Here is a 26,848-nt window from a genome sequence, read left to right as displayed (position 1 = left end):
TGAATTTGAAGTAAAAACACTTGGCCACTTACAAGGAGTGTGGCCATGGGCAAATCCCTTGATCTCCCTGAGTCAGTTTCATCCTTTGTACTTCCATTCTCATCACCTACCACAGTCCCTAACAGAGTGTAGGCAACTAATAAATGCTGGTTGATTGATTGACTTGGAGACAAATGGACACATGGAAAAAGAGGGCGAGAGGGGGATTCAAACAACTGTGCTGAGATATTTAGTAGGCTACTGAAATAGTCCAGGCAAAAGGTGATAAAAACCTGAACTAGGATGCTGGCTTGGTAAGCAGGCAAAAAGGGGCATATGTGAGAGCTTTTATGAATCCGAAGTGACAAGATTTGGCAATTTATTGGCTATATGAGGGTAAAAGAAAATAAGCAGTCAAGATTGGTAAATCTGAATTACTGAAGGAAGGTGATGCCCTCAAGAAAAATAGGGAAGTTTCAAAAAAGGGTGGGGTGGTGGATGAAAGGGAAGGCATTTTTGTTTTGGATTATCAGTTTGAAAAGTCTACAAACAGTGGTGTCAAACAACTAGAAAGGAGGGAGATTCACTAATCGTTAAATAAAGATTCCTATAGCTACATACTGACATGATTTTAAAATTACATCATCTATTCTTTATTGTATTTTTCTTTATTTTGTAAATATTTCACAATTACATTTTAATCTGGTTTGGGTTACAATTGTGAGTACTGCATATATGCAGCTTCTATTACACCTCTGGTTTACAAGATAATCAAGTTCAGAATGTACTGTAGACAGCTGGTGATGTTGCACTAGAGTTTAGGCAAGAGACCAGAGCTGGATATATAGATCTAGAGTCCTATGTATAGTAACGATAATTAAACCTATGGAAACTGATGAAGTTTCAAGGTCAAAGAGTGTACAGAGAGAAGGCAGCTCTGAAGAGTCTTGGAGTAGACTCATAGTTGGCTGGGCACATGGGGGGGTAGAGATAAAAGGAAGCATGATAAATGATCCAGCAAAGGGGGACTGAGGAGCAGTAAAAAAAAAAAAAAAGATTATAGGAGGGGCAGCTAGGTGGCACAGTGAATAGATCACCAGTCCTGGAGTCAAGAGGACCTGAGTTCAAATCTTGCCTCAGACACTTAACACTTACTAGCTGTGTGACCTTGGGCAAGTCACTTAATCCCAACTGCCCTGCCTTCCCCCCTCCAAAAAGACAAAATTAAAAAAAAAGATTATAGGAAAAACAACAGAGAAAAGTGCCAGGACAAACCAGAGAGAAGAGACACAAAGAAAACAAACATCCCTATATTCTCCTGGTCAGTAGCTTTTGTGATAAAGAATTTTTGTTATTTCAATTCAGTTCCTAACAGATTAATTACTAAAAAATATCAAGAAAGGGTAACTAAATACTGTACAGTGGTAAACCTCAAAGAGAACCTGAGTTCCTTAAGCATTATTTCTTGTCCATGTGACACAGATTTAGTTCAACAGGATTGCTACATACACATTATGAAAAAGTCTTATTAAAACAGTATTTAAAATTAGCATTCAAGTCCTTGTTCACTTTTTTTCTTTGTTTCCTTTTTTATTTGAGGAATACATATATGTTAAGAGGAAAAAATTATCTATTGACATAAATAGATGAGCAACTGGTTATTCCTTCAGTCAAAGGTTCTTAACCTGCGGTCCATGATTCAATGTTTTTTAAAAAATATTTTGATAACTAGAATTCAGTAACTGGCTTCCTTGATAATTTTGCGTATTTTATCTTAAGCACTTAAAAACACTATTGTGGGAAGGCGTCTTTATTGGTTTCACCAGACTGACAATGAGGTCTGTGACACAAAAAAATGAGAAGAGAAGCAGAGCCCACAGAAAGCTGGTAGTCAGAGCTAGCAGGATGGTGGAGGAGAGAGGATGCTCAGGCAAGGAGTCAGACAGACTCATGAAGAGATACTGATCTTGTATTGGTTTGTGGGAAGGCTGAAGAATACTGTAGCTCTCAGTGTTTTGGCTTCTGAATATCTTTAGTACTATGATGGAATCGGCTTCCTGGGTTTGGGATTCAGTTTTCTGGTGTCTAAATAAATGTTTCAGTTCTATCCTCTATCTGGAGACTCTAGTGTATTTTGTGATTGAACATCATGGTCTTTATTGTGATTGTGGGCACTATAAACATTGCATTGGCACTACAAAAGGAAGCCACAGGAACTGGAAATGAAAAGAGAGAACATTCCAGGCATGAGAGACAGTCAGAAGAAAATGCCCAGGGGCCAAGAGACAGAAAGTCTTATTGATGAAACAGCAAGGAGGCCAAAGTCAAGAGTACATAGCAGAGAGTAAGATGTAAGACTAGAAAGGCAGAATGGGGCTAGGGTGGGAAGGACACTGAATAGCAAAGGGAGAATTCTGCGTTTGATCCTGAAGATGATATGGACTCAGTGTTTGGAGGGGAGGGGGGAAGGGAGACATGGTCAGACCTGCACTTTAAAAAAAATCACTTTGATGGGTTCAATAGAGAATGGATTGGAGAGGAGAGAAACTAGAGGCATGAAGACCCACCAAGAGGCTATTATAATAGCCCAGAGATCATGAGGTGATGAGGACCTTCACTAGAATGGTGGCAGTCTTAAAGAAGGAGAGGGTAGCATAGCAAGAGATGTTGCAAAGATGAAATCAGTAAGTCTTGGCAACAGATTGGTATGGAGAATAGGAGACTGTGAGGATTAGAAGATGACATCTAGGTTGTAAGCCTCAAAGACTGGGAGGATGATGCTGCCCTCCACTGTACAGATAATGAGTTCAGATTTGAACATGCTGAGTTTAAGACATCTACTGGACATCCAGAATGAGTGTCTAGAGATACAAGATTGAAGATCAGAAGAGGGGGTTGGGCAGGAGGGGTAGATAAGAGAATAGTCACCATAGAGATGGTAGTTAAATCCACTGGAGCTTATGAAATCATCAAGTGAAGTAGTTTTAAGAGGGACCTAAAATTAGAGGGGGGTGATATGGATAAGAATCCAGCAAAGGGGATTGAGGAGTGGTCTAAAGGTTAGGGAAAAAAAGAATGAGAGAGTGGTATCCAGAAAACCTAAAGAGAACAGAGTATTAAGGAGAAGGTGATCAATAGTGTCAAAGGCTGCAGAAGTCTAAGAGAATGAGGACTGAACAAAGGTCACTGGATCTGACATTGAAGAAATCATTAGTGACTTTGGAGAAAACAACTTGTGTAGACTGATGAAGCTGGAAGCCAGATCTAAGAAGCTGAAAAGAGAGTGAGAAGAAAAAAGTGGAAGCACCTATTGCAGAAAGCCTTTTCAAAATGTTACTAGCACAGAGGGGAGAAGAGATTATAAAACAACAGGCAGCAGTGATGGAAGGATCAAGTAAGGGTTAGTCAAGAGATGGAAGAAAGTACTTCTTAAAGTGATTCTGGAAAGGCTTCTTGAAGGTGAGATTTTAACTCGGACCTGAAGGAAACCAGGGAAGCCAGAAACAGAGATGAGGAGGGAGAGAGTTCCAGGCATGGGGGTCAGTGAAAAAGACCAGTCAGGAGCTGGAATGTCTTGTTCAAAGAACAGAAAGGAGGCCAGTGTCACTCTCATACAGAACATACTGGTCTAAGGTATAACAAGACTTAAAAAGGAGAAGGGGGCCAGGTTATAAAGGGCTTTGAATGTCAAACAGATTTTGCATTTGATCCTGGAAATGAAAGGACACATTGGTGTTTATTGAAGTGGGTGAGGGTGACACTGCATTTTAGGAAGATCAATTTGACAGCTAAGTGAAAGATGGACTACAGTGGGGAAAGACATAGCAGGCAGACTAACCAAAAACCTATTGTAACAGTCTAGGCATGAGGCGATGTGGACCTACACCACAAAGGTGAGCAAAGGACATATCAAAGAGATGTTATGATGGTAAAATTGACAGGACTGGGCAACAGATTGGTTACTGGGGGCAGGGGGGAGAGTGGGGAGCTGAGGATGACATCTAGGTGCCTGGGAGGATAGTAATAACCATCACAGTAATGTGGAAATACAGCTAACAGACAATATACTGAACAAATGGATTTAATATGAGCTATGAGGAACACAGAGATAACTCAAAAAATAGAAAGTAATGGAGATGATAAAGTAAAGTGGGAACTGTTTTGTTTCCATTAAAGGGACAAGATTATATTGTACCTTGATTCACCTGTAAACATTCTCCCTCAATTGGAAGGACAATATACAAATTCCCACATGTCAGAATGCAATAAGACAAGGCAGTAAAGCAAGTCAAATCCTCATCACAAGTAGCTCATATTCAGCCAGCACATCTCATATGGAGTTCCCCAACAGGCTTTGATGTTCATCCCAATCACGATCTGTCCAATCCCCAATCTCATGACAAATGGCAACATTACTGTAACATTAATCATTAAATTAATTTTTACAAAGGTTTTTTTTTTCCCTTTCAATTTTTAATTTGGGAAACAGAAGGCTGATAGAGAATGGGGATTAGCGATAGTGATGTCACAAAAAAGGAGAGCCACAAGAACAGTTTTAAGTGTACACAACAGAACAAAAGGAAATTCAAGAGTGAGCGCAAACAGGACAGCTCTGAAAACAACCTACAGAATATAGTTAATGATTTTTTTCAAAAGTGGTATACAATAAAGATTTATGGCATTATAAAGAATTCTTTGTGTTCTGCAACGTACATGGAAATGCCCTCTTTTTTAAGCATTTAAATTCTGATTTTTTTTAAACAAAAACAAAATATTAACTATCTCTAGCTTCCCTGTGATCAAGAGCCACAAGTCTATTTCTCTCCAGAGCCATGAAAGTTGACTTCACTTGGAAAGGTATTTTCAATACATCATGCAGAAGTGTCAAAAAGATACCTATGCTTCTACATAGAAAACTTTTGAGAACCATTTTGGTTATAGCTCATTTTTATTGCGTCTTACCTAGGATTATCTATAAAATTTATTTGTTATACAATTATTAAACAAATAAAGCCAATTAAACTTGCTTTGCAACTATTTACATTTAAATAAATTTCCACACATAAAATGTAAAAACTTTTCATTTATTCCCCCTGTATATACATTCTTTGCTAACTTAGTTTCTTTTACTTTTCCCTTTATAAGCTCCTAACTATAAAGTTACTTTTAAAAATTTTCCTAATTGTATTTTAATATAATCGGTATCCCTAGTAATCCTATGCATTTTCTTTTATGCATTTAAAAACATTTTTCTGAGAAAGGCACACTGGATTCACCAGTCTTCCAGACAAGACCATGACACCAAAAAAGTCAAGAATTCCTATCTAAAAGGGTCCATATGTATGTACTCTGCTCTGCTTCAGCTTTTTTTCACTCTGTATTATTACAGTGCATTAATTGTTACTTTTTAATTATTAATTGCATTTAATTATTAAATTGCATTAATATACCACAATTTATTTCATTACTCTCTCAAATTCTTGGGACTTCCAGTGCTTTGGTTTTGCTAATTTTAATACACTGTGATAAAAATCTTCAATCAGATGCTATCTTTTATTTAGTAAGTTATCAAAAAACTTTTACTTTATTCTCAATTACATGTAAAAAAACAATTAACATTCATTTCTTAAATATCTGAGTTCTAAATTCTCTTCCTCTCTCCCTTCCTCCTTCAATGAGAAGGCAAACTATTTGTTACCAATTTATATATGTATAGTCATGGAAAACATATTTACATATCAGCCATATTGTAACAGAAAACACCAAAAAAAAAATAAATTTACAAAAAGTATGCTTTGATCTGCATTCAGACTCCATTAGTTTCTTCTCTGGAGGAGGATAGCATTTTTCATTTTAAGTCCTTCACAACTGTCTTAGATCATTGTATTGCTGAGAACAGCTTAATCATTCATAACTGATCATCATACAACATTGGTATTACTGCATACATTGTTCTCCTGGTTCTGCTCACTTCACTTTGCATCAGTTCATAAGTCTTCCTAGGTTTTTCTGAAATACTCCTGCTTATCATTTCTCACAGCACACAGTTGGTTGGTTATCATTTGTTTTCAAAGAGGATCAAAATGACATCAATATGTTGGGGTCAAGGTACAGTGTGCTCAGCTGTGGCTGATCAGACAATAAGAGCCCAGAGGGCTCTACAGGTCCGGCATACATGATCCATGTGAATACTGCCAGTGGAGATGGCTCTAAATTGGTGCGTCTCATATTTCCTTTGTGCTACTACAATTCTACTTTGCTCAGAAAGCACAGTACCATCTTTGATGCAGGCCCGCCATATTGTGTGGTCCTTTGTCAGTGTCCCCCATGTCTCACAAGTTATTCCAAAGTCCTTCAGAGAGACCTTGAGAATATCGTTGTATTGCTTCTTCTGGTCATGTGAGCGCTTGCCTTGTGTGAATTCCCCTGTAAAAAAGTATTTTAGGCAAAAGTATCCAAATAACATGACAAGTCCATTGGAGTTGCACTGTCTGAAGAAAAGTTTGAATGCTTGGCAGTTCAGCTTGAGAAAGGACCTCAGTGTCTGGTACCTTCTCTGGCCAGGTGAGCTTCAGAATCTTCCTAAGACAATTCAAATGGAAACAATTTAGTTTCCTGGCATGATGCTGGTAAACTGTCCAAGTTTTACAAGCATATAATAATGAGATTAGCACAACAGCTCTGAGTTTAGTCGGCTAATAGCTCTTCTCTCCCACACGTTCCTTTGAAGCCTCCCAAACACTGAACTAGCTCTGGCAATGCGTATGTAAAACTCATCATCTACGTGTGCATCCCTAGAAAGTAAACTTCCAAGATCAGTGAACTTATCCACTGCATTCAGAATCTCTCTACTTGCTGTAAGCAATGGCTTCACATGCAGATGGTGTGAATGGTGTAGTGAGGGCTGCTAGAGAAACTCTTGCTTCTTTGGTGTTAAATTGTTAGGCCAAAGTCAGCACACCCAACAGAGAATCGATGCATGCTTTGTTGTGTCTCAGCCTCTGAGGTTGCACCGAGAAAACAATCATCTGTGAACAAAATCACATACCGACTCACCCACTACTTTTTAGTCTTGGCTTGTAACCTTTTCAAGTTAAAGTATTTACTGTCAGTAAGCTGACCTTGATGCCATTTTCATCCTTATTGAAGGGGTGTGACATCATCACTGAAAACATTATGCTAAAAAGCATAGGAGCAAGCACAGAGTCCTGCTTCACTTCACTGGTAACTGAGAAAGTGCGAGAGCACTGTGATGCAGAACCTGCGGAAGCACATCATCATGGAACTGACACGCAATAATGAAGAACTCCAGGCAACCAGATTTTGCCATGATAAAGCCCTCACAACTAATGGCATCAAAGGCCTTGGTCAGATTAACAAACACTGCATACACAGACTTCTGTTCTGCTCCTGGAGTTCTCCTGGAGCTGTTGGGCAGCAAACAAAATATGGATCATACCCTGAACCTTCTTGAAGTCACACTGGCTCTCAAATAGAGGCCCATCCTCCAGATGAAGGATTAACCTGTCACAGATGACTCTGGCATAAAAACCTTACTGAGCCAAGAATCTTGCATCTCTCTAAGCTGCACTTGCACTTTATTTTTAATGAAGTTAAACACTGCCTTCTTAGAGACAGATGAACGGTCTCATTTCTCATTTAGCAGCTCTGAATTTCCCCATCATTTTCTTCAAAACCATCTTGATGTTTCTTAGCGTTCTGGCCCAGAGTAATTGCAGTGCTATGCACCAAATCTCTGAAAGCTGCCCACTGCTGCCAACCAAATGTTGGCTCACCTTTCCCTCCAAGTTAGCAACTATTTTCACTTTGCTCTAATCTGTTTAATCTGCTGTCTTCTGGCAGTCACCTTGCCTTGGGGTCACTGCTTTTGTTAAATGTGAATATTTAGCTTAGAGAGGATAAATCTATGACCAGTTCAGCACTCTGTGACACAGAGCCTTCATCACTCTCACATCCTGTCTGTCTCTTCTCCTTACAATGGCACAGTCTATTAAATGCCAACATTAGCTGTGAGGGTATATCAACAAGGTTTTACTGCATTTAGGTAAATATAAGACAGGAGATGCACATGTCTTTGGTAGTAAGTGACCACTGCCGATACTGTTTCCAACTCTATTCTTTCCAAGGACTCCCTGTCACATCTGATAAGTCTATCCCTACTCTTACATTAAAGTCACTAAGAATTATTAGCTTGTTTTCTCTTTTAATACACTAACAATGAGGATTTCTGGGTCTTCATAAAATTTTTCTTTGACTTCATCAAGGTTTGTCACAATGGAAGCATGCACACTGATTACAGTAGCATGCTACTTTCCTGCAAATGCCAATAACATTGTCATGAGTCTGTCATTCACTCCTTTTGGGAGGCACATAAGCTTGTTGACTAGATTTCAAAACCTACACCAGCTTCAGGGTGCTTCCCTTCACTGTGACCAATACATAAAAATGTGTATCCAGCTCCAAGTTTTGTAAGCTGGCCTTCATTTGCCAGCCTTGTTTCACTTGGGGTGGTTATTTAGATGCAATACCTTCTGAGTTCTATAACAACTAGAAATGTTCATCCTTCAAATCTACAGGATTTCCTGTTGTCCAAAAGCATGCAACCATTCCATGTACCAATGGCAAGAGGAAGCATCTTGGTAAATTTTTTGTACATTTTTTTGCATTTTGACCACAGGGCAAGACCCCGCAGGCCAGGGTTAGGTGAAACAATTTTTATGGTACCTTTTCCTAGCCCCTTCCTCATGCCAGGAAATGAGCAGTGAGGTCCTTTGAAAATGGCTGCTCAGATACCTAGGAGTCTACAAAACCCCGTTGCTGCTTCAGTCCAGTGAGAAGATGATCCTATGGCCTGGTGCCTGGCTTTAACTGAGACAGACTTGCACTAAGTCACGGGTCTCACTCTCTCTTCCAGAGTCATCGGAGTCCAATAGCAGAACAAAGTCAAGACGACTGGCAATGGTTCAGGATGCAATGGATGACTGTGGCAGCTTTAAGTGTTTCACCCATTTTCATGGCCACTGGAACAAACTGTTCTCATCCACCTATTCAGCCAGGGGAAGTTTTCACATACTTGGCCCCTCATCATTCACCAAGTCTAAGACTCCTCGGTCATCCTCAACCTGGTTTAGGCCATCTGCCTTGGCCCCTCATAATTCACCAAGCCTAAGACTCCTTGGTTATCCTCAGCCTGGTTTAGGCCATCTGCCCAAACAGTTTACTGTGGTGTGGTCACTGTGCAGGCTATAGCTTCTTGGAGCCACAGATTGAAAGTTGGGTGAATGAGGTTAAATGCAGCCCTGAAAAGGGGACAAAAGCCTCATGCCAGAGATACTAGTCATCCCTGAACACCCCTATACCAAGCAAGATGGTAATTCCATCACAATCATATACCACAGCTTGTTCAGCTATCCCCCAACTGATGGGCATCACCTCAATTTCCAATTCTTTGCCACCACAAAAAGAGCTGCTATAATACTTTTGTACATATAGATCCTTTTTCTTTTTCTTTGACCTCTTTGGCATTTAGACCTAGTAGTGGTATTGAAGGGCTAAAGGGTATGCACAGTTTTATAGCCTTTTAGGCATGATTCCAAATTGTTCTCCAAATGGTGGTTTCAGTTCACAACTCCACCAACAATGCACTGGTGTCACAATTTTTCTGCATCCCCTCCAACATCTCATGTCATTATTTTTTTGTTGTCATTATTGCCAATCTAATAAGTAAGTGAGACTTTGTTTTATCTTGCATTTCTCTAAGCAATAGTGATTTAGATTACTTTTAATATCAATACAGATAGCTTTGGTTTCTTCTAAAAACAACCTATTCATAGCCTTTAATCATTTATCAAATGGATAATGGTTCTTATTTTTATAAATTTGACCAATATCCCTATATTTTTTTTAAAATGAGGCCTTTCTCAGAGAAACTTGCTATAAACAATTTTCCCCTAGTTTCCTGATTTCCTTCTTATCTTGGCCGCATTGGTTTTGCTTATGCAAAAAATTTTTGCATTTTAATTTAGTTTAATGCATTTTAATTTAATGCAATCAAAATTATCCATTTTCTATCCTTTAATGCCTTGTAAACTCTTATCTAGTCAAAAATTCCTCCTTTATTCACAGATCTGGCAGGTAAACTATTTCATATACTCCCCTAATTTCCTTATAGCATCTCCCTTTATGCAGACTCTAAATCATGTACCCATTTGGACCTTTATCTTGTTATATGGTAGAGATGTTGGGCTATATCTAGTTTCTGCCAAATTGCTCTCCAGTTTTCCCATAGCAATTCTTGTCAAATAGTGAGTTCTTGCCCCCAAAGCTTGGGTCTTTGTGTTATCACAAACATTAGGATCATTATGGTCATTTACAACTGTGTATTGTATACTTAATCTATTCTACTGATGCAAGACTCTATTTCCTAGCCAGTGTCAGATTGTTTTTAATGATAACTGCTCTGTAATACAATTTGAGATCTGGTACTGCTCTGCCACTTTCCTTGGCCTTCTCTTTTTTGTAACACTCAGGGTACAATTCCAACAACTATGATTATTAAGTTAATGACTTGGAATATAATTGCATAAGTGAAGGGCAGTAACTACTTAGGTAGTGTGACAGGAGGGCTCCTAAAATGTCACGGAAAGACCACAGCACCTGGAACGACATGACCTAGACTCAATGCCAACTCCAACAGCAAAGAACAACGTAAAACTACACAAATGAAGACAACATTAAGCAGCAATAAAACAGATGAAAGGCGATCTACAACACTGAGGCTACCTCACAAAGGCTGTTTGTTCTTTCTTTTCATAAACAAAAAAAACTGCCGAAGCATATGATTTTCTGTACTACCACTCATGACTACAGTTTTATTTGGAGAATATTGTATTTTAGGCAACTTAACTGTAAGTATGTACAATGAGATTCTGCATGATGTTTTTGAACAAAATGTATCAGTCTGAAAAATACTTAAATTACCAATAAAGCTGAGCTACAAGAAATAGAGAAATTCCAATTTAAAATAACTGTAGACAATATAAAATATTTGGGAGTCTACCTGCCAAGACAAACCCAGGAACTAAAAGAACACAATTACAAAACACTTTTCACACAAATAAAGTCAGATCTAAACAATTAGGAAAAATATCAATTACTCACGGGTAGACTGAGTTAATATGATAAAAATGACAATTCTACCTAAATTAGTTTACTTATTCAGTTCCATACCAATCAAACTACCAAAACATATTTTACAAAGCTAGAAAAAAATAATAAAATTCATCTAGAAGAAAAAAGGTCAAGAATATCAAGGGAATTAATTTTTTAGTTTTTTTCCCCAAAATTTTATTTTAGACTCAGACACCAGAACAAAAATAGAGAACAGAGAAAAGAAACAAAACCATATCATAAAGTCAGGAACTGAAATACAAAGTTAGAAAGAATTAAAAGCATGTCATGTGCATAGCAGAGCATGAGAGAATTTAAAATATGTAACAATAAATTTTCATTTCAAGAAAGCCTGTATGATAAATAATACTCGTGTTGAGAATTGTCTATCTTTTCTTTGCTTTCTTGTGATTTTTCTTTTGTTCTCTGCTGTGCACTTTTTTACTTTGTTCTTTTTTTCCCTTCCCCCTAACCAGGACCCAGAAGGCCACAATTAAGTTTAGCTTTTTTCCCCCTTTTCATGGGGGCAATTGGAGTTAAGTGACTTGCCCAAGGTCACACAGCTAGTAAGTGTTAAGTGTCTAAGGCTGGATTTGAACTCTGGTCCTTCTGACTCCAGGGACAGTGCTCTATTCACTGTGCCACCTGGTCGCCCCCACAATAAAGTTTAGATATGTTTCTCCATAGCTATAGATAATATACATACACATACAGATATATACATTCCCAAACCTATTCTACTCCTGATCTTTGGTTTTATGTATATGCATACCTCTTGTTTCCTATCCCTCCTGCCTCTTCTACTTTACTTTTACCCACTACCATGCCCTCCTATGACTTGCCTACCCCCCTCCAAGGATCCCTCCCCATAGTCCTATGCCCATAAATCTAAACACCCTTCTATATCCTTATTTACCTACTCTCTCACCCTCCCCTCTAAAGATCTACTTTTTAACAACTATGCCCAGATTTTCCTCAATCTTTCTTACGAAGTACCCAATTATTAATAAGAACCTTAGACATAAATTTTACATATATAAAAAGTAAACAGTCTGTCCATATGGATTCCTTATAATGTCTTTGTTACGTACCTTATATTTATTTTGGTTCTTATATGTCAAATCGTCTATTAAGCTCAGGATTTATTTTAACAAAGTCTTGAAAATCTGAGGGTTTATCAAATGTCCTTTTTTTTTTTGTTCAAGGTAATAGTTAACTTGGCAGGGTATGATATTTTTGGCCAGAGCTCCAGTTCTGTTGTATGGTATGTTGTGTCCCAAGACCTGTGGTCCTTTAATATTTCTGGTACTAGGTCTTGTGTAATTCTAATTGTGGCACCATCATATTTAAATTATTTTAATCTTGATGCTTTTAATAGCTTTTCCTTGAGCTAGGGATTTTGGAATTTGACTATGACATTCCTATGAGTTTTCCTCATAAGATCTCTTTTAAGTGGTGGTCAATGGATTTTTAAAATTTCTACTTTCCCCCCTTGTTCTAATGCTTCAAGATAATTTTCTTTAATTATTTCTTGTATTATTGTATCAAGATTCTTTTTTTGACCATAACTTTCAGTTAGTCCAATTATTTTTATGTTATCTCTTCTTGATTTATTCTCCAAATATATTGTTTTTCTTACAAGATGCTTCATTTTCTCTTCTATTCTTTCATTATTCATATTTTGTTTAATCTTTTCTTGATCTCTTATAATTTCACTGGCTTCACTTTGCCCAATTCTAATTTTCAAGGTGTCATTTTCTTCCTTATGATTCTGGATCTCCTTTTCTAATTGGTTGACTTTCCTTTCATATTCTTGTTTTTCTTGGATTATTCTTTTATTTTTTTCAGTAGTTTTTCCTCTATCTCTGTCCTTTGATTATTAAAGTATTTTCTAAGGTCTTCTATAAATTCTTTTTGGGCTGGTGACCATTTGACATTACTCTTTGGGGGCTTCTTTACTTCAATTTCCTCCTCTGAAGGTGAACCTGGTCATCTCTATTCCCATAAAAGGTTTCTATAGTTGGATTCTTTCTCCTTTGTCTATGCATTTTTGTGTGTGGTGATAACTTAATTATTTGTAATCACCTCTAGTCCTGGAATATGGGAAATGGTGCCTCTTGCCCCAGATCTTCAGTTCTTCCCTCAAGCCTGAAACCAAAGCCAAACCTACAGCCTCCTGTAAGTGCCCACAGCCAGGGATTTTCTGCCTCACTGTTTCTGCACTTACCAGGTGTGTGCTGGTTTGTTCTCACCCTCACCACTCTTCACAACACAGCTGGTCTGGTGTTCCTGGTCAGCAAAGATTCCCTTGATATTCCTGGGTTTAGATGCCCAACTTCCCTCACTATCCCAGGGGTAAAAGTTCTGTTGGCTGGGGCTGAGGCAGTCTCTCAAACCAACTAACCCCAGAGCTTGCTTCTTATTGTTAAAACAGATCCTAGTCTGGAGGTGTTTACTCTTCATAGGGACCAAACCTCATCCTGGGATTTTTCTTCTGATAATCTCAAATTGTCCCAGAAGGACCCCAGTTATGCCCCTGTTCTTAATGATTTCCACTCACACTTTGTTTGCCCTAAAGTGCTAGTTTAACTCTTTTGTAGGGGAAGATCTTGAGAGTTTGGAATTTTCTGACCTACTCTGCCATCTTCCCCAAATCCTCAAAGAACTTAATTTTTAAAAAATTCAAAGAAAGGTGGTCTAGCCATATATAACGCCAATGCAATATTCACAGCATCAAATGTCACTATAAATATACCTGCACAGTGCTCAATCACAAAATATAACACTCTACACATAGAAGACAGAAGCAAAATATTTATTCAGTTACCTGAAAAGCAAATCCCAAAACCAGTAATCTGATTCCATCATAGCAGCAAAGAAGTTAATAAACCATAACAGCACAGAGATCCACAGCATGCTTTAGTCTTCCCACAAACCAACACAAGCTTAGCTGTCACAGCAGGTGGCAAAGAACCAACATTTACTCACAAGCCTAATTGTTTCCCTCAGGTGCGTCCTCTCCTCCCACCATCTAGCTGCTCTGACTCCCAGCTTCCTGTGGGCTCTGTTCCATCCTTCAGTAAACTCCTCCCACCACAGACTCCATGTGATTACATTCAGGCTATTACAGGGGCAAGGTATATTTTCAAAGCAGGGAAGGTCTTCAAATTTCCTTAGGCTTATTAAGAGGCTGGGAAGATCTTCAAATTTCCATTACCATTATACCATACCACATTTAAAACCATATATTTAAAACTATATATATGTGGCAATCATCAAAATTATTTGGTACTGGCTAAGAAACAGAATGGTGGATCAGTGGAATAGATTAGGTACACAAGACATAGTAGTAAACAACTACGGTAACCTACAATTTGATAAACCCAAAGACTCTTGTTTCTGGGATAAGAATTCACTATCTGACAAAAACTGCTGGGAAAACTGGAAAACAATATGGCAGAAACTAGGTATAGACCAACATATCTTACTCTGTAGAACAAGATATATTTGAAATGGGCACATGATTTAGACATAAAGGGTGATACCATAAGTAAATCAGGAGAGCAAGAAAAAGTTTACATGTCAGATCTATGGAAAAGGGAAGAACTGATGACCAAATGAGATAGAGTGCATTATGAAATACAAAATGAGTAATTTTGATAACATTAAATTAAAAGGTTTTTGCACAAATGAAATCAATGCAAAGAAGATTAGAAGGAAAGCAAAGGGGCACGTAGGTGTTGCAGTGAATAGAGCACCAGCCCTGGAGTCAGGAGGACCTGAGGTCAAATCCTGCCTCAGACCCTTAACACTTACTAGCTGTGTGACCTTGGGCAAGTCACTTAACCCCAATTGCCCTGCTTTCCCCCTTTCAAAAAGACCCCCCCCAAAAAAAAAGGACTCAAAAAATTCATTAAAAAAAAGGAAAGCAGAAAAACAATTTTTATAGCAAGTGTTTCTGATAAAAGCTTTCTTTCTGAAATACACAAGTGAAATTTATAAGAATATAAGTCAATTGATAAATGGTCAAATGATATTAACAGTTTTCAGATAAAGAAATTAAAGCTATCTACAATCATATGAAAAAATGCTCTAAGTCACTGTTGATTAGAAAAACATAAATTAAAATTATTCTGAGGTACCACCTCACACTATCTATCAGATTGGCTAATATGACAAAACAGGAAAATGATAAATATTGGAGAAGATGTGGAAAAATTAGAACACTCATGCACTGTTGGTGAAGTTGTGAACTGATCCAACCATTTCATGTATAACCTTTGATACAAAATACTACTAGGTCTGTACCCCAAATCCCAAAGAGATAAAAACAAAAAAGAAAAGGGCCTAAAAAATGTACAAAAATATTTACAACTGTTCTTGTGGTGACAAAGAACTGGAAATTGAGGGGATGCCCTTCAACTGTGAAATGACTGAACAAGTTATGGTATATGAATGTAATGGAATACTATTGAGCTATAAGAAATGATGAGCAGGGGGCACCTAGGTGGTGTAGTGAATAGAGCATTGGCCCTGGAGTCAGGAGGACCTGAGTTCAAATCCAGCCTCAGACACTTAATACAAAAAATTAGCCATATGACCTTGGGCTTAACCAAAAAAAAAAAAAAAAAAAGTGATGAGCAGGCAGATTTCAGAAAAACCAGGAAAGGTATAACACAAATTGATGCTCAGTGAAGTAAGCAGAACCAGGAGAACATTGTACACAGTAACAGACACATTGTGTGATGACTAACTATGATAGAATTAGCTCTTCTCAGCAATACAACAATCTAAGACAGTTCCTAAAGATTTGTGATAGAAAATATTCTCTACATCCAGAGAAAGAGATGATGGAGTCTGAATGGAGATTGAAGGACTTTTTTTCCCATTTAATTTTTTTCATGTTTTTTTTCCTTTTAATTTGTTTCTTATTTTACAACATGACTAATGCAGAAATGTGTTTAGCACATGTATAACCTATATTAGATCACTTGCTATCTTGGGGAGGGGAGGGAAAAAAATTTGGAACTCAAAATCTTATGAAAAATGGATGTTGAAAACTATCTTTACAGGTAATTGGGGAAAATAAAATAATATTATGTTTTTTTTTTAAAAGAAAAATACTTGAGTAAGTAGTATAACAACACTGGCCAATGAACTCGGTCTGCAGTTTTCTCAGGTAGAGAAGGAACTAGCTGGGCCAAGTGATCCCTAAGGTCCAATTCTAAATCATCCGTTCTGATGGAGTTACTATCCATAAAATTCAAATAACATCTAAATTACTTTCATCAGAGTATGTGTGGCAAATAAAATAAAAATGTCTATCAAAGTATTTGTATCACACAGGATTTAGATATGAAAGGCACCTAAGAATGCATCAACACTCTCATTTTACTGATAAGGAAAATTATGTTTCCAAAAGAGTTCCACATAGCCAAGAACAGAAAACTAGTGCTGTAAGGACTCCTTATTTGAAAGACCTGGGAAAATAAGAAACTGTTTGTTAGAAATTAAGTGTAGTCCAACACCTTTTTTTTTTTTAATAGGACTATATAGGACACAATAAGCTTTCTGACAGATAGGTTATCTAAATATAAAAAGGTCACTTCATAAAAAAAATTAGAAGAGAAGTGAGGCAGGTATCTTATGTAACATGTCCAGGAAGAAAATTATTAACTAAACGAATGATAAATGTTAGAAGTGATCATAAAAAAATGAAAGATACAATTTTAATTTTGTCAGAGCTTTTGCATGAAAATCAGTGCAGTATAATTATAATTAAAGTAACCTGGGAAAAAATATCTGATAAGGATCTAATATCATAGATATGTGGGGAACTGACACAAATATGAAACATGGCTATTCCCAATAAATGAGCAAAAGATAGGAATAGTTTCCAAAAGAATAAATGCAAACAATAACCAGTAAGTCAACAAGGATTTATTAAGCACATGCATATGCTAGGCACTGTGGTAAATGTCAGAGAAAAACAAAAGAAAGACAAAAACAGCTTCTCCAGAGCACATTCTAATGGGGGAGACAATAAGGTAAATATAAAAGGGAAGACGCTAGAACAGCTAGGGGAGATTGGGTAAGACTTCCTGAAAAAGATGGGATTTAAGCCTAAGTCTTGAGATAAACCAATAGGTAAAGGGAGTCAGAGCATTGAGGGCCTGGGGAGAGTCAGTGCACAGGGACAGAGACAAGAGTCCAAAATGCAACTTAAAAGAGAAATACAAATTAAAACAATTTCAAGGTTTTATCTCAAACTCATCAGATTAGCAAGAGAACAAAATATGAAAAGGGAAAATGCTAGAGGGTCTATGACACCGTTAATGGAGTCATGAGGTGGTCTGGATGCTCTAGAAAATAACCTGGAATTATGCCAGAAATGTAACTACATTTGACAAACCATTTAACCCAGAGATACCACAAATAGGCATACAGCCCAAGGCAGAGATAGAGAGAAACATCATAGACAGACAGGCAGACAGAGAGAAGTGTGAGATGGAGATAGAATAATTCCTTTTACTTACATAAACATTTTTGTAGTAGTAACAAACTATAAGAAAAGTGGTCATGTACCTCAACTGCATACAAATAAAGAAGCGGTGCATTAAAATAATATTATACCATAAGAAATTATATATATATGAAGAATACAGAGAATCATGGTAACAGACATAAGTGGATGCCAAATAAAGTAGAAACAAAAGAACAATGTATATAATGACCACTGTGATGTAAAAGGAAACAACACTGAAAGAGGAATGATGGTAAAACTTAACTGCCCCTTCTTTTGAGCTGAGGAACTAGGAATGTAGTCAGACAAGGTCAATGTGGTGATTTGTTTTGCCCAACAATACTACTTTGTTACAAGGAAGGTTTTTGGGGTAGGAGGAGGAAGTTGTTAAGAAAAAAAGATCAATAAAATTTTTTTTGGTGGGGAAGGGTATGAAATTCAGCAAGATAATTTGCCTAAACTCTCATGGATAGAAATGAAGAATCAGGATATGAACCTTGGTCTTTTGATTCCATGTACAATACGTCACACATTGCTTGTTGACTTCAAGGAGGAAGGTAGGAAAAAAGTAAGCAGCAAAATATATGGAAAAGGATGTTTCACAATTAAGAAATCAAAGAAGCCAAAGGTTTGAAAGGCTACTGAAAAGCTTCATAAATTATACTACTAATGCTTTCTTCAAGAAGAGAGTAGAAGGTACGAGATGGGGCAAACAATTCACATTACAAAAGATGAAATTAGCAATAACAGAAAAGAAATGCCTGGTAAGGGGCAGAGCCAAGATGGCAGAGAAAAGGCAGGGATTCTCCTGAGCTCTTTGCAAAAACCCCTCCAAGTAGTTTTAAATAATACCTCAAAACAAATTTTGGAACGTCAGAACACACAAAAGGATAGGATGAAACAAGTTTCCAGTCCAAAACAACTTAAGTTAACAAAAAAGATCCGTTGCACTGGAGTGAGGGTGGCGTGTAGTGGTGCAGGATGCAACCTGCAAACCAATCACAGGCCTCGGGGGTGCTGACTGAAGCCACTGTGGCAGATGCAGTTCTGGGCCTCTCCGCGCACAGATGACAAGAAGTTTACAGGGACCCTTTTGCTGGCACCTGGGGCAGGATTGCTGCACTGCCCATACTTGGAGCTGGGTCACAACCCTACATCTCAGTCCAGGGTTAGAGGCAGCATTAGCACACCAGAGCTTATGCCTACAAGGGATTCAGGAGCTCGGTCATAGTTCCAGGCTGGAAAAGAGTGCTTGTGGTCACTCACAGACCACAGCACCGGCCAGAAGAGTCACAATACACATTTCTCTGTATCACGCCACCTTTGAAGAACTGAAAACTTAAGGTCCCCAGAATTCTCTCTAAAAACAGCGGCACACACACAAAGCAGCTTGGGACAGTTCCTCCTCCACTCTGCAATCAGAGCCCCACTTAAGCACAAAGCTGAGTCAAGAAATAGGCTGGAAAAATGAACAAACAAGAGAAAAAGATCCTGACTACAGAAAGTTAATAAAGTGACAGGGAAGCTCAAAGCACAAATTCAGAAGACAACCAAGTCAAAACTGCTATATCCAAAGTCTCAAAGAAAAATATGAATTGCTCTCAGGCCATGGAAAAGCTCAAAAAGTCTTTTAAAAATCAAGTAAGAGAGATAGGGGAAAATTGGGAAGAGAAATGAGTGATAAAAAAAATCATGAAAAGAGTCAACAGCTGAGGCACAAAAAGTAACTGGAGGGGAGGCTAGGTGGCACAGTGAATAGAGCAACAGCCCTGGAGTCAGGAGGACCTGAATTCAAATCTGACCTCAGACACTTGACACACTTACTAGTCATGTGACTTTGAGCAAGTCACTTAACCCCAACTGCCCTCAAAAAAAAAAATAACTGGAGGGGAAAAAAAGCAGACCAGGCCAAATGGAAAAAGATACCCAAAAATTTACTGAAGAGAAGAACTCCTTAAGCAGAACTGGACAAATGGAAAAGGAGGCATAAAAACTCACTGAAGAAAAGGATTACTTAAAAATTAGAATGGAGGGGCGGCCAGGTGGCACACTGAGTAAGAGCGCTAGCCCCAGAGTTGGGAGACCTGGGACTGGTTCCAGGATCAGATACTTAACACCCACACAAAATAACTGGCCGTGTAACCTTGAACAAGTTACTTAACCCCGATTGCTTTAAAAAAAAAATTAGAAAGGAGAAAATGGAGGCTAATGACTTTATGAGACCAAGAAAATGAAAAAATATCAGAAAATGTAAAATATCTCACTGGAAAATATATCTAGAAAAAATAATTTAAGAATTACTGGACTACCTGAAAGTCGTGAGCAAAAAAATAGCCTAGACATCATCTTTCAAGATATCATCAAGGAAAACTGACTGGATATTCTAGAACCAAACAGTAAAATAGAAATTGAACTAAAAGAATCCACCAATCACTTCCTGAAAGAAATTCCAAAAGGAAAACTCCCAGGAATATTATAGCCAAAATTCCAGAACTCCCAGGTCAAGGAGAAAATATTGCAAGCAGTCAAAAAGAAATAATTCCTATATTGGAGAGCCATGGTCAGGATAACACAAGACTTAGCAATTTCTACATTAAAGAACTGAAGGGCTTTGAATGTGATATTCTGGAGGGCAAACTAGCTAGAATTAGAACCAACGATCACTTACCCAGTAAAACTTAATATAATCCTTTAGGGGGGAAAAAACTGACATTCAATGAAATAAATGACTTTCACGCATTCCTGATGAAAAGACCAGAGTTGAATAGGAAAATCTTTTAAATACAAGATTGAAGAAAAGCATAGAAAGGTAAACAAGAAAGAGAAACCATAAGGGATTCAATAAGGTTAAACTGTTTATATTCCTACATGGCAAAAAACAACACTTATAACTCCTAAAAACTTTCTCATTATTAGGGTAGTTAGAAGGAAAGCACATGAATGAGCTGAATATGAGAGACTGATTATCTTAAAAAAGTAAAATTAAAGAGTAAGAAGGAAGAATACACTGGGAGAAGGGGAAAGGGAGAGGTAGAATGAGGTAAATTATATGATATAAAAGAGACATGAAAGAGCTTTAACAGTGGAGGAAAAGATGAGGGAAGTAAAGGAGAGTGCATGAACCTTACTCTCATCAGAAATGACTCAAAGAGAATAACAAACATACTTAGTTGGGTATAAAAATCTATCTTACCATATAGGAACTTAGTAGGCAAAGGGGTAAGAAAAGGGAAGAGGAGAGGGAACTGACAGAAGGAAGGGAAATACATAATCGTAACTAGGAAACAAATTTTGCAGCAAGTTTTTTTTTATAAAGACCTCATTTCTCAAATATATATAGAACTGAGTCAAATTTATAGAAATAAGAGCCATTCCTCAACTGATAAATCATCAAAGGATATGAGTAGGCAGTTTTTAAATGAGGTAATCAAAGCTATCCAAAGTCCTATGAAAAAATGCACTAAATTTTTTATTAGAGAAATGCAACATTTTCACATTTTCTTCCATTTTTTTTCATTCTTCTGGGTTTTGTTTTATTGTTTCTTGATATCTCAAAGTTATTAGCTTCCACTTGCCCAAAAATAACTCTGAACTACCACCCCATGCCTGTCAGATTGGCTAATATGACAGAAAAGGAAACTGACAAATGTTGGCAAGGGTGTAGTGAAATTAAAACACTGATACATTATTGGTGAAATTGTATGCTGATTCAACCATTCTGGAGAGCAATTTGGAACTATGCTTAAAGGGCTATAAAACCATGCATACCCTTTGACCTAAGTCTATATCCCAAAGAGATAAAAAACAAAAAGGAAAAGGACTTATATGTAAATATATATTTTTTCATACCAGCTCTTTTAATGGTGGCAAAAAATTGGAAATTGAGGGCATGCTCATCAATGGGGGAAGGACCGAACATGTTGTTATATATGATTATGATGGAATACTATTATGCTATAAGAAATGACAAGCAGGATGGTCTCAGAAAACCTAAATTTACATGAACCGTTGCAAAGTGAAATTAGCAGAATCAGGAGAACATTGTAAATAGTAACCGCAATACTGTTGATGATCAACTATGAATGTGAATTAGCTTTTCTCATCAATACAACGGTACAAGACAATTCGGAGGAATTATTATAACTCCCATCTCCAGGAGAGAACTGATGGGCAGATTGAAGTATACTTTTTCTTTATTTTTCTTCAGTTTTGTTGTCTATATTTTCTTTCACAACATGACTAACATGGAATTTTTGTTTTGAATGACTACATGTGTATAACCTATATAAAATTACTTACCTTTCTCAATGAGAGGGCAAGGGGAGAAAAGAGAGGGAGGGAGAAATGAAAAGGAACTAATTACAATTATAACAGCTCTGACAGAAACTATTTAAATAATCTGTTGACAAAAAAAATAGTGTTTAATAAAGTGAAAAACAAATTACCCAGGGGAAAACCTTACTATTTGATAAAAACTGCCAGGAAACTGGAAAGCAGTCTGGCAGAAATTAGGCTTTAGATCAACACACCTTACACCACACTACATAATATATTTTAAGTGGATAAATGACCTTAATATTAAAGATCATATTGTAAAAAACAGTAACAGATCATGACTCTTACAGCTATGGGTTAGAAATGCATTCTTAATCAAACAAAAGATAGAAACAATTACAAAAGATTTTTTATTACTTGAAACTGAATTTCTGCACAGACAATACTAATGAATCTAGAATAAGAAGGGAGTGGTCAAACTGGAAAAAAATCTTCATAAAGGATCGGTTTTACACATACATATAAACATACACATGTGTATATTATACACATACACACATATGACTAAAAGTCATTCTCCAATAAATAACCAAAGAATATGAATAATTTTCAAGAGAACGGGAAAACATCCACAACCACATGAGAAAATACTCTAAATCACTAATAATAAGGGCAATGAAAAGCAAAACAATTCTGAGATTTTACATCCTGTAAATTCATACCCTGTAAATACCTCTCCTCCCCTTCCCCCCCCCCCCAGTAAAGCAACAATGTTAGAGGGGTTATGGAAAGATAGGCACACTATACATTATTGGTAGAGCTGTGAAGTGGTACAACTCTTTTGGGAAGCAATTCAGAATCATGCAAATAAAGTAACTAAAATATCCATATCCTTTGAATCTGAGACTCTATTACTAGGCTAAAACCGAAAGAAAACTATCGATAAGAAAAAAATCCCCATATACTCTAACAAAACATTTATAGCAGTGCTTTTATGTGACAGATAAGAAATGGAAACAAAATAAATGTCCATCAACTGAGAAACAGCAAGGGTGAAATGAATACAAAGAAACATGAAAAGAATTATATGAGGTGATGCAGAATGAACAGATACAAGAAAATAATACACATAGTAACTACCGATAATGTAAATGGAAAGAATGACAACAAAAAATAAAAAATAAATGTAATAAAATGATAAAGATCAAATAGAACTTTAATGAAGAGATATGAAGCCACTCCAAATCTGCCCTTTTGTGTAAGTAGGAGATCCACAACCGTTACACAATGCACATGGTTTCAAATTTTTTCAACATGTCTATCAAGTTGTGTTGATTTTCCCCCTCTCTAAATAAAAAGAGGAAGGTTATATGGGATACTATGGTAATGTAAGAAACATAATATTAATAAAAATGTTTTTAAAATCTATCAGCTCTGAAGAATGAAAAAGGGACAAAATAAAGAAACATAAATTAGCTTTCTTCAGATACATTTAAAGGTCAAAAAAGGTCCAGAAATCACCCTAACCAACAAACACTTTGATTTCCTTGCCAAACAGCAAGAGGTGTAACCCAAGGGTAACAATGCATTTAAAGGAGAAATTCATTTGCAAAAAAAATTAAGGAGGATATAATCAGAAGATTGATCAGAAGCAATATTCTTGGCAAAAAACAGAGAAGACAGTGCTTCGTAAACGTTTATTTAAATTTCCCATTAAAATTCCCTCATTAAATATTCGCTTAAATAAATAAAACACTAGATTTAGAGTTTAAAGACATGAGTTCAAATTCTAGCCCTGACCTTGGTCAATTCACTTAACCTCTCTGGGTCTCAAGTTTCTTCAGAATAGTATCAATAACAGTTTTAAAATTGATGACCACTACGGAACCTCTATGAAAAACTATGAACCCCAACCCAGACAAACAAAAGTAACTCTCATTAAGTAAAAAGAGAGGTTTGAACTCAAGTCCTGCCAAAGAGTGCAGAATTAGGCATATTCAGGAATGATCAGGGAGAGTCCTTCTGTTTTGTTTAATTGTACTTCTTTGTTACAAGATAAGAGTTCTGTAGGGTTAGGAAAGATTGGGAAATGACAACAAAGTTAAAAATAAAAGCAACAATTAAAAAAACTAAGATATAAAGAAAGAATGCAGGATATGATGAAACTGCCTGACAAAAAGGTAATATGAGAAAAAAAAATTTTGCTTGACTATGAATATTTATTACAAGAGACTTTTCCTTCCCCCCCTTGGGGGAAGAGGCTAGGAGGAGAAGAAAAGAGATTTTTGTTAAAAAGTTAAATTTTTAAAAATTAATAAAAATAAAAAACAAAGCTGGATCCAAAAAACAACAGTACAATGATGATAATTCTGCAAAGAAAGTCAACAAAACTCAGGACAAATTCAATACACAATGTCAGCACTAAATTCCTCAAGTTAAAGCACACATCCTTTTCTCTTAACCATCTTTATCTTTTAACTACAAAAGTTAAAACTGACCATTTTATTACTGCAATCGTTCAATCTGGTGGTTTTGCTAAACTGTTTCTGAAGAATGTATTTTGTGATAGCACCTTGTTTGGTCAGTCAAAAAAGTATACTGTATCAAAACAAAATGTATCAATAAAAAAGTGGACAGGAATAATAAATAACAGTATTTGTAGTAAAGGTACTTTTCTTTTTTTTTTCTTTTTGGAGGTGGGAGGGCAGGGCAATTGGGGTTAAGTGACTTGCCCAAGGTCACATAGCTAGCAAGTATTAAAGTATCTGAGACTGAATTTGAAATCAGGTCCTCCTGACTCCAGGGCCGGTGCTCTATTCATTGTACCACCTAGCCACCCCTGCAAAGGTATTTTCAAATCTACAAAGCAGAATTGGAGCTGGAAGAAATTTTGGAGATAAATTCATAGGATCTTGGCACTAGTAGAGAAGCTCAAAATTATCTAGTATGTACATGAACCAGACTGTCTTCCTCAATATTTATGACAAATTATCTATCAAACTTCAGTTTGCAGACCCTGGTAGGGGTATAACTGAGAGAAAATTTTTCTGTTCAATTCAATTAAATGCCCTTGCATTTGATTTGTTCATCTGGCCTAGGATACATTATGTGACCTAGTATCTATCTCTAAGATGTTAAAGAATGGTAAATGTTGGCAACAAAAAGAATTTTTTAGTGCTTCATATACCACCCTTAGAAAAGAGACATTCATTTTCTATTGTAAATTGACAATCCCAAAGAACCTCTTGTATTTACTGCAAAAGAGTCTCTCAATTGCTCCTTAAAGGAGACCAGTCCAAATGGGCTAGGAAGTTTTCCCCCAAAAAACTAAATCTCAGACCATAGTCACAGGTTCACCCTTGCTTCACTGTGAGGTAAGAAGATAAGTATAAAAATGCATTTATATGGCTTTTTAAGTAAAAGTTTAATTGCTAAAACATGTGTTTATATACTGAAGGAAAAAAATGCTAAAAAGCAAAATTTTAAAAAGATAAATTCGTAACAGAACACTCAATGAACTCTGAAAATATAACCTTCATTTCTGGGTTTTTACTAAGTCTATTGACTTTTTAATATGACAGCTCTTATGAAGAACTATCAATAACTATCACAACCTAAGGCCACTTAGAAGTTAAAATAAAATAGGAAAAAAGAAACTTGTGGTATCAGGTACTTACCTCATAAATGTTAGGGTGCCACATTTTGGTCAGGAATCTGAAGGTAGGTGGTGAATATGGATAGTCAATAGGAAATTTAATATGAGCCTAGAAAAGACAAAAAATGCAAACAAATTATAAGACCTTGGTATTTATTTCCTTAACTAATTCCACTAATGCCCAGTAAGACAGTTTGCTCTTATTTGATCACAGTACAAGATTTCCATTCATTAAGCTACAATATGATTCAAAAATTCCAATTCAGACTTGCCCCAAGTGCCAGAAGAAGTATTTCTAATTTAAATCCTTTTCAAGTATTTCCAGATACTTGTTAAAATCATCACGCCAGTTATTATTTTTTAAAAATGAACTTTAGGAATATGAGAAAACTCGAGTTGCCATTTCTTAGCTTTATCTTTAGACAATTTAACCTCTCTGATCCTCAATTTCCTCAACTGTATAACAATGACAATTCCTACAGTTTACCTTACAGGATTTTTTGTAATGATTTAGATGAAATTAGATGTGGTATTACTTTGCAAACTGCTGTGACAAAATACACAGTAATATTAGATTATTACACTAAATCTATTACTATTTTTTTCTAAATGAACACTATGATTAATTCCAAATAAAGAACCTAGAGATAGTCATTTCAGAAGCACATATCAATGTAGTTAAAAGACAGTACTCTTTTTACTACTTAAAGATAAGTATAATAATAGGTTGTGGAAAGAAAAACACATCTGTTATATTTTTATATTTAAGAGGAATTTTAGAAATACAATTCATTAGCATTCTATGAAAAGTAGGCTTTGAGTATTGTAATATTAATAAATCTAGCATTTATATGGAGCTTTAACATTTGCAAAGCACTTTAAATAGTATCTCATTTTATCCTGACAATAACCCTAGGATATTAGGCTGTAATTATCATCTCCATTTTTGCAGATGTGGAAAGTGAGGCAGAGGTTAAGTGACTTGCCCAAGGTCACAAAGTTAATCAGTGTCCAAGACAGAATTTGAAGTCAGGTCTTCCTGACTCCAAGCCCTGCATTCTATTCACTATATCACCTTTCTGCCTATGAATATATCAGCCTGGATTTCCAGTATTCAGAATAAAGGGAAGGCAATAAAACTTCTGAGAAGCACTTGTAGTTGAAAAGAAGGAGAGTTTTCCTTTCCTTTTTACAGCATGCCTAATAGGTTTTATTTCATATTTTAT

General features: G+C 36.5%; 1 protein-coding gene across 1 annotated transcript in view; it reads right to left on the bottom strand.

The window, feature by feature from the left end:
* The window catches only part of UBE2R2 (ubiquitin conjugating enzyme E2 R2), a 145,809-nt gene that overhangs the window by 23,010 nt on the left and 95,951 nt on the right, over positions 1-26,848 (bottom strand). The window contains exon 2 of the mRNA XM_069087973.1: positions 25,645-25,731. Coding sequence (XP_068944074.1) covers positions 25,645-25,731 — 87 coding nt within the window. The remainder of the gene's footprint in view (positions 1-25,644; positions 25,732-26,848) is intronic.

This window comes from Petaurus breviceps, unplaced genomic scaffold (assembly GCF_028583685.1).
Source record: "Petaurus breviceps papuanus isolate PSGF00001 unplaced genomic scaffold, PetGlider_PUasm1.0 183, whole genome shotgun sequence".
NCBI lineage: Eukaryota > Metazoa > Chordata > Mammalia > Diprotodontia > Petauridae > Petaurus > Petaurus breviceps.
Note: the sequence above shows the minus strand (reverse complement) of the source record. Positions and strands in the feature narration are given on the sequence as shown.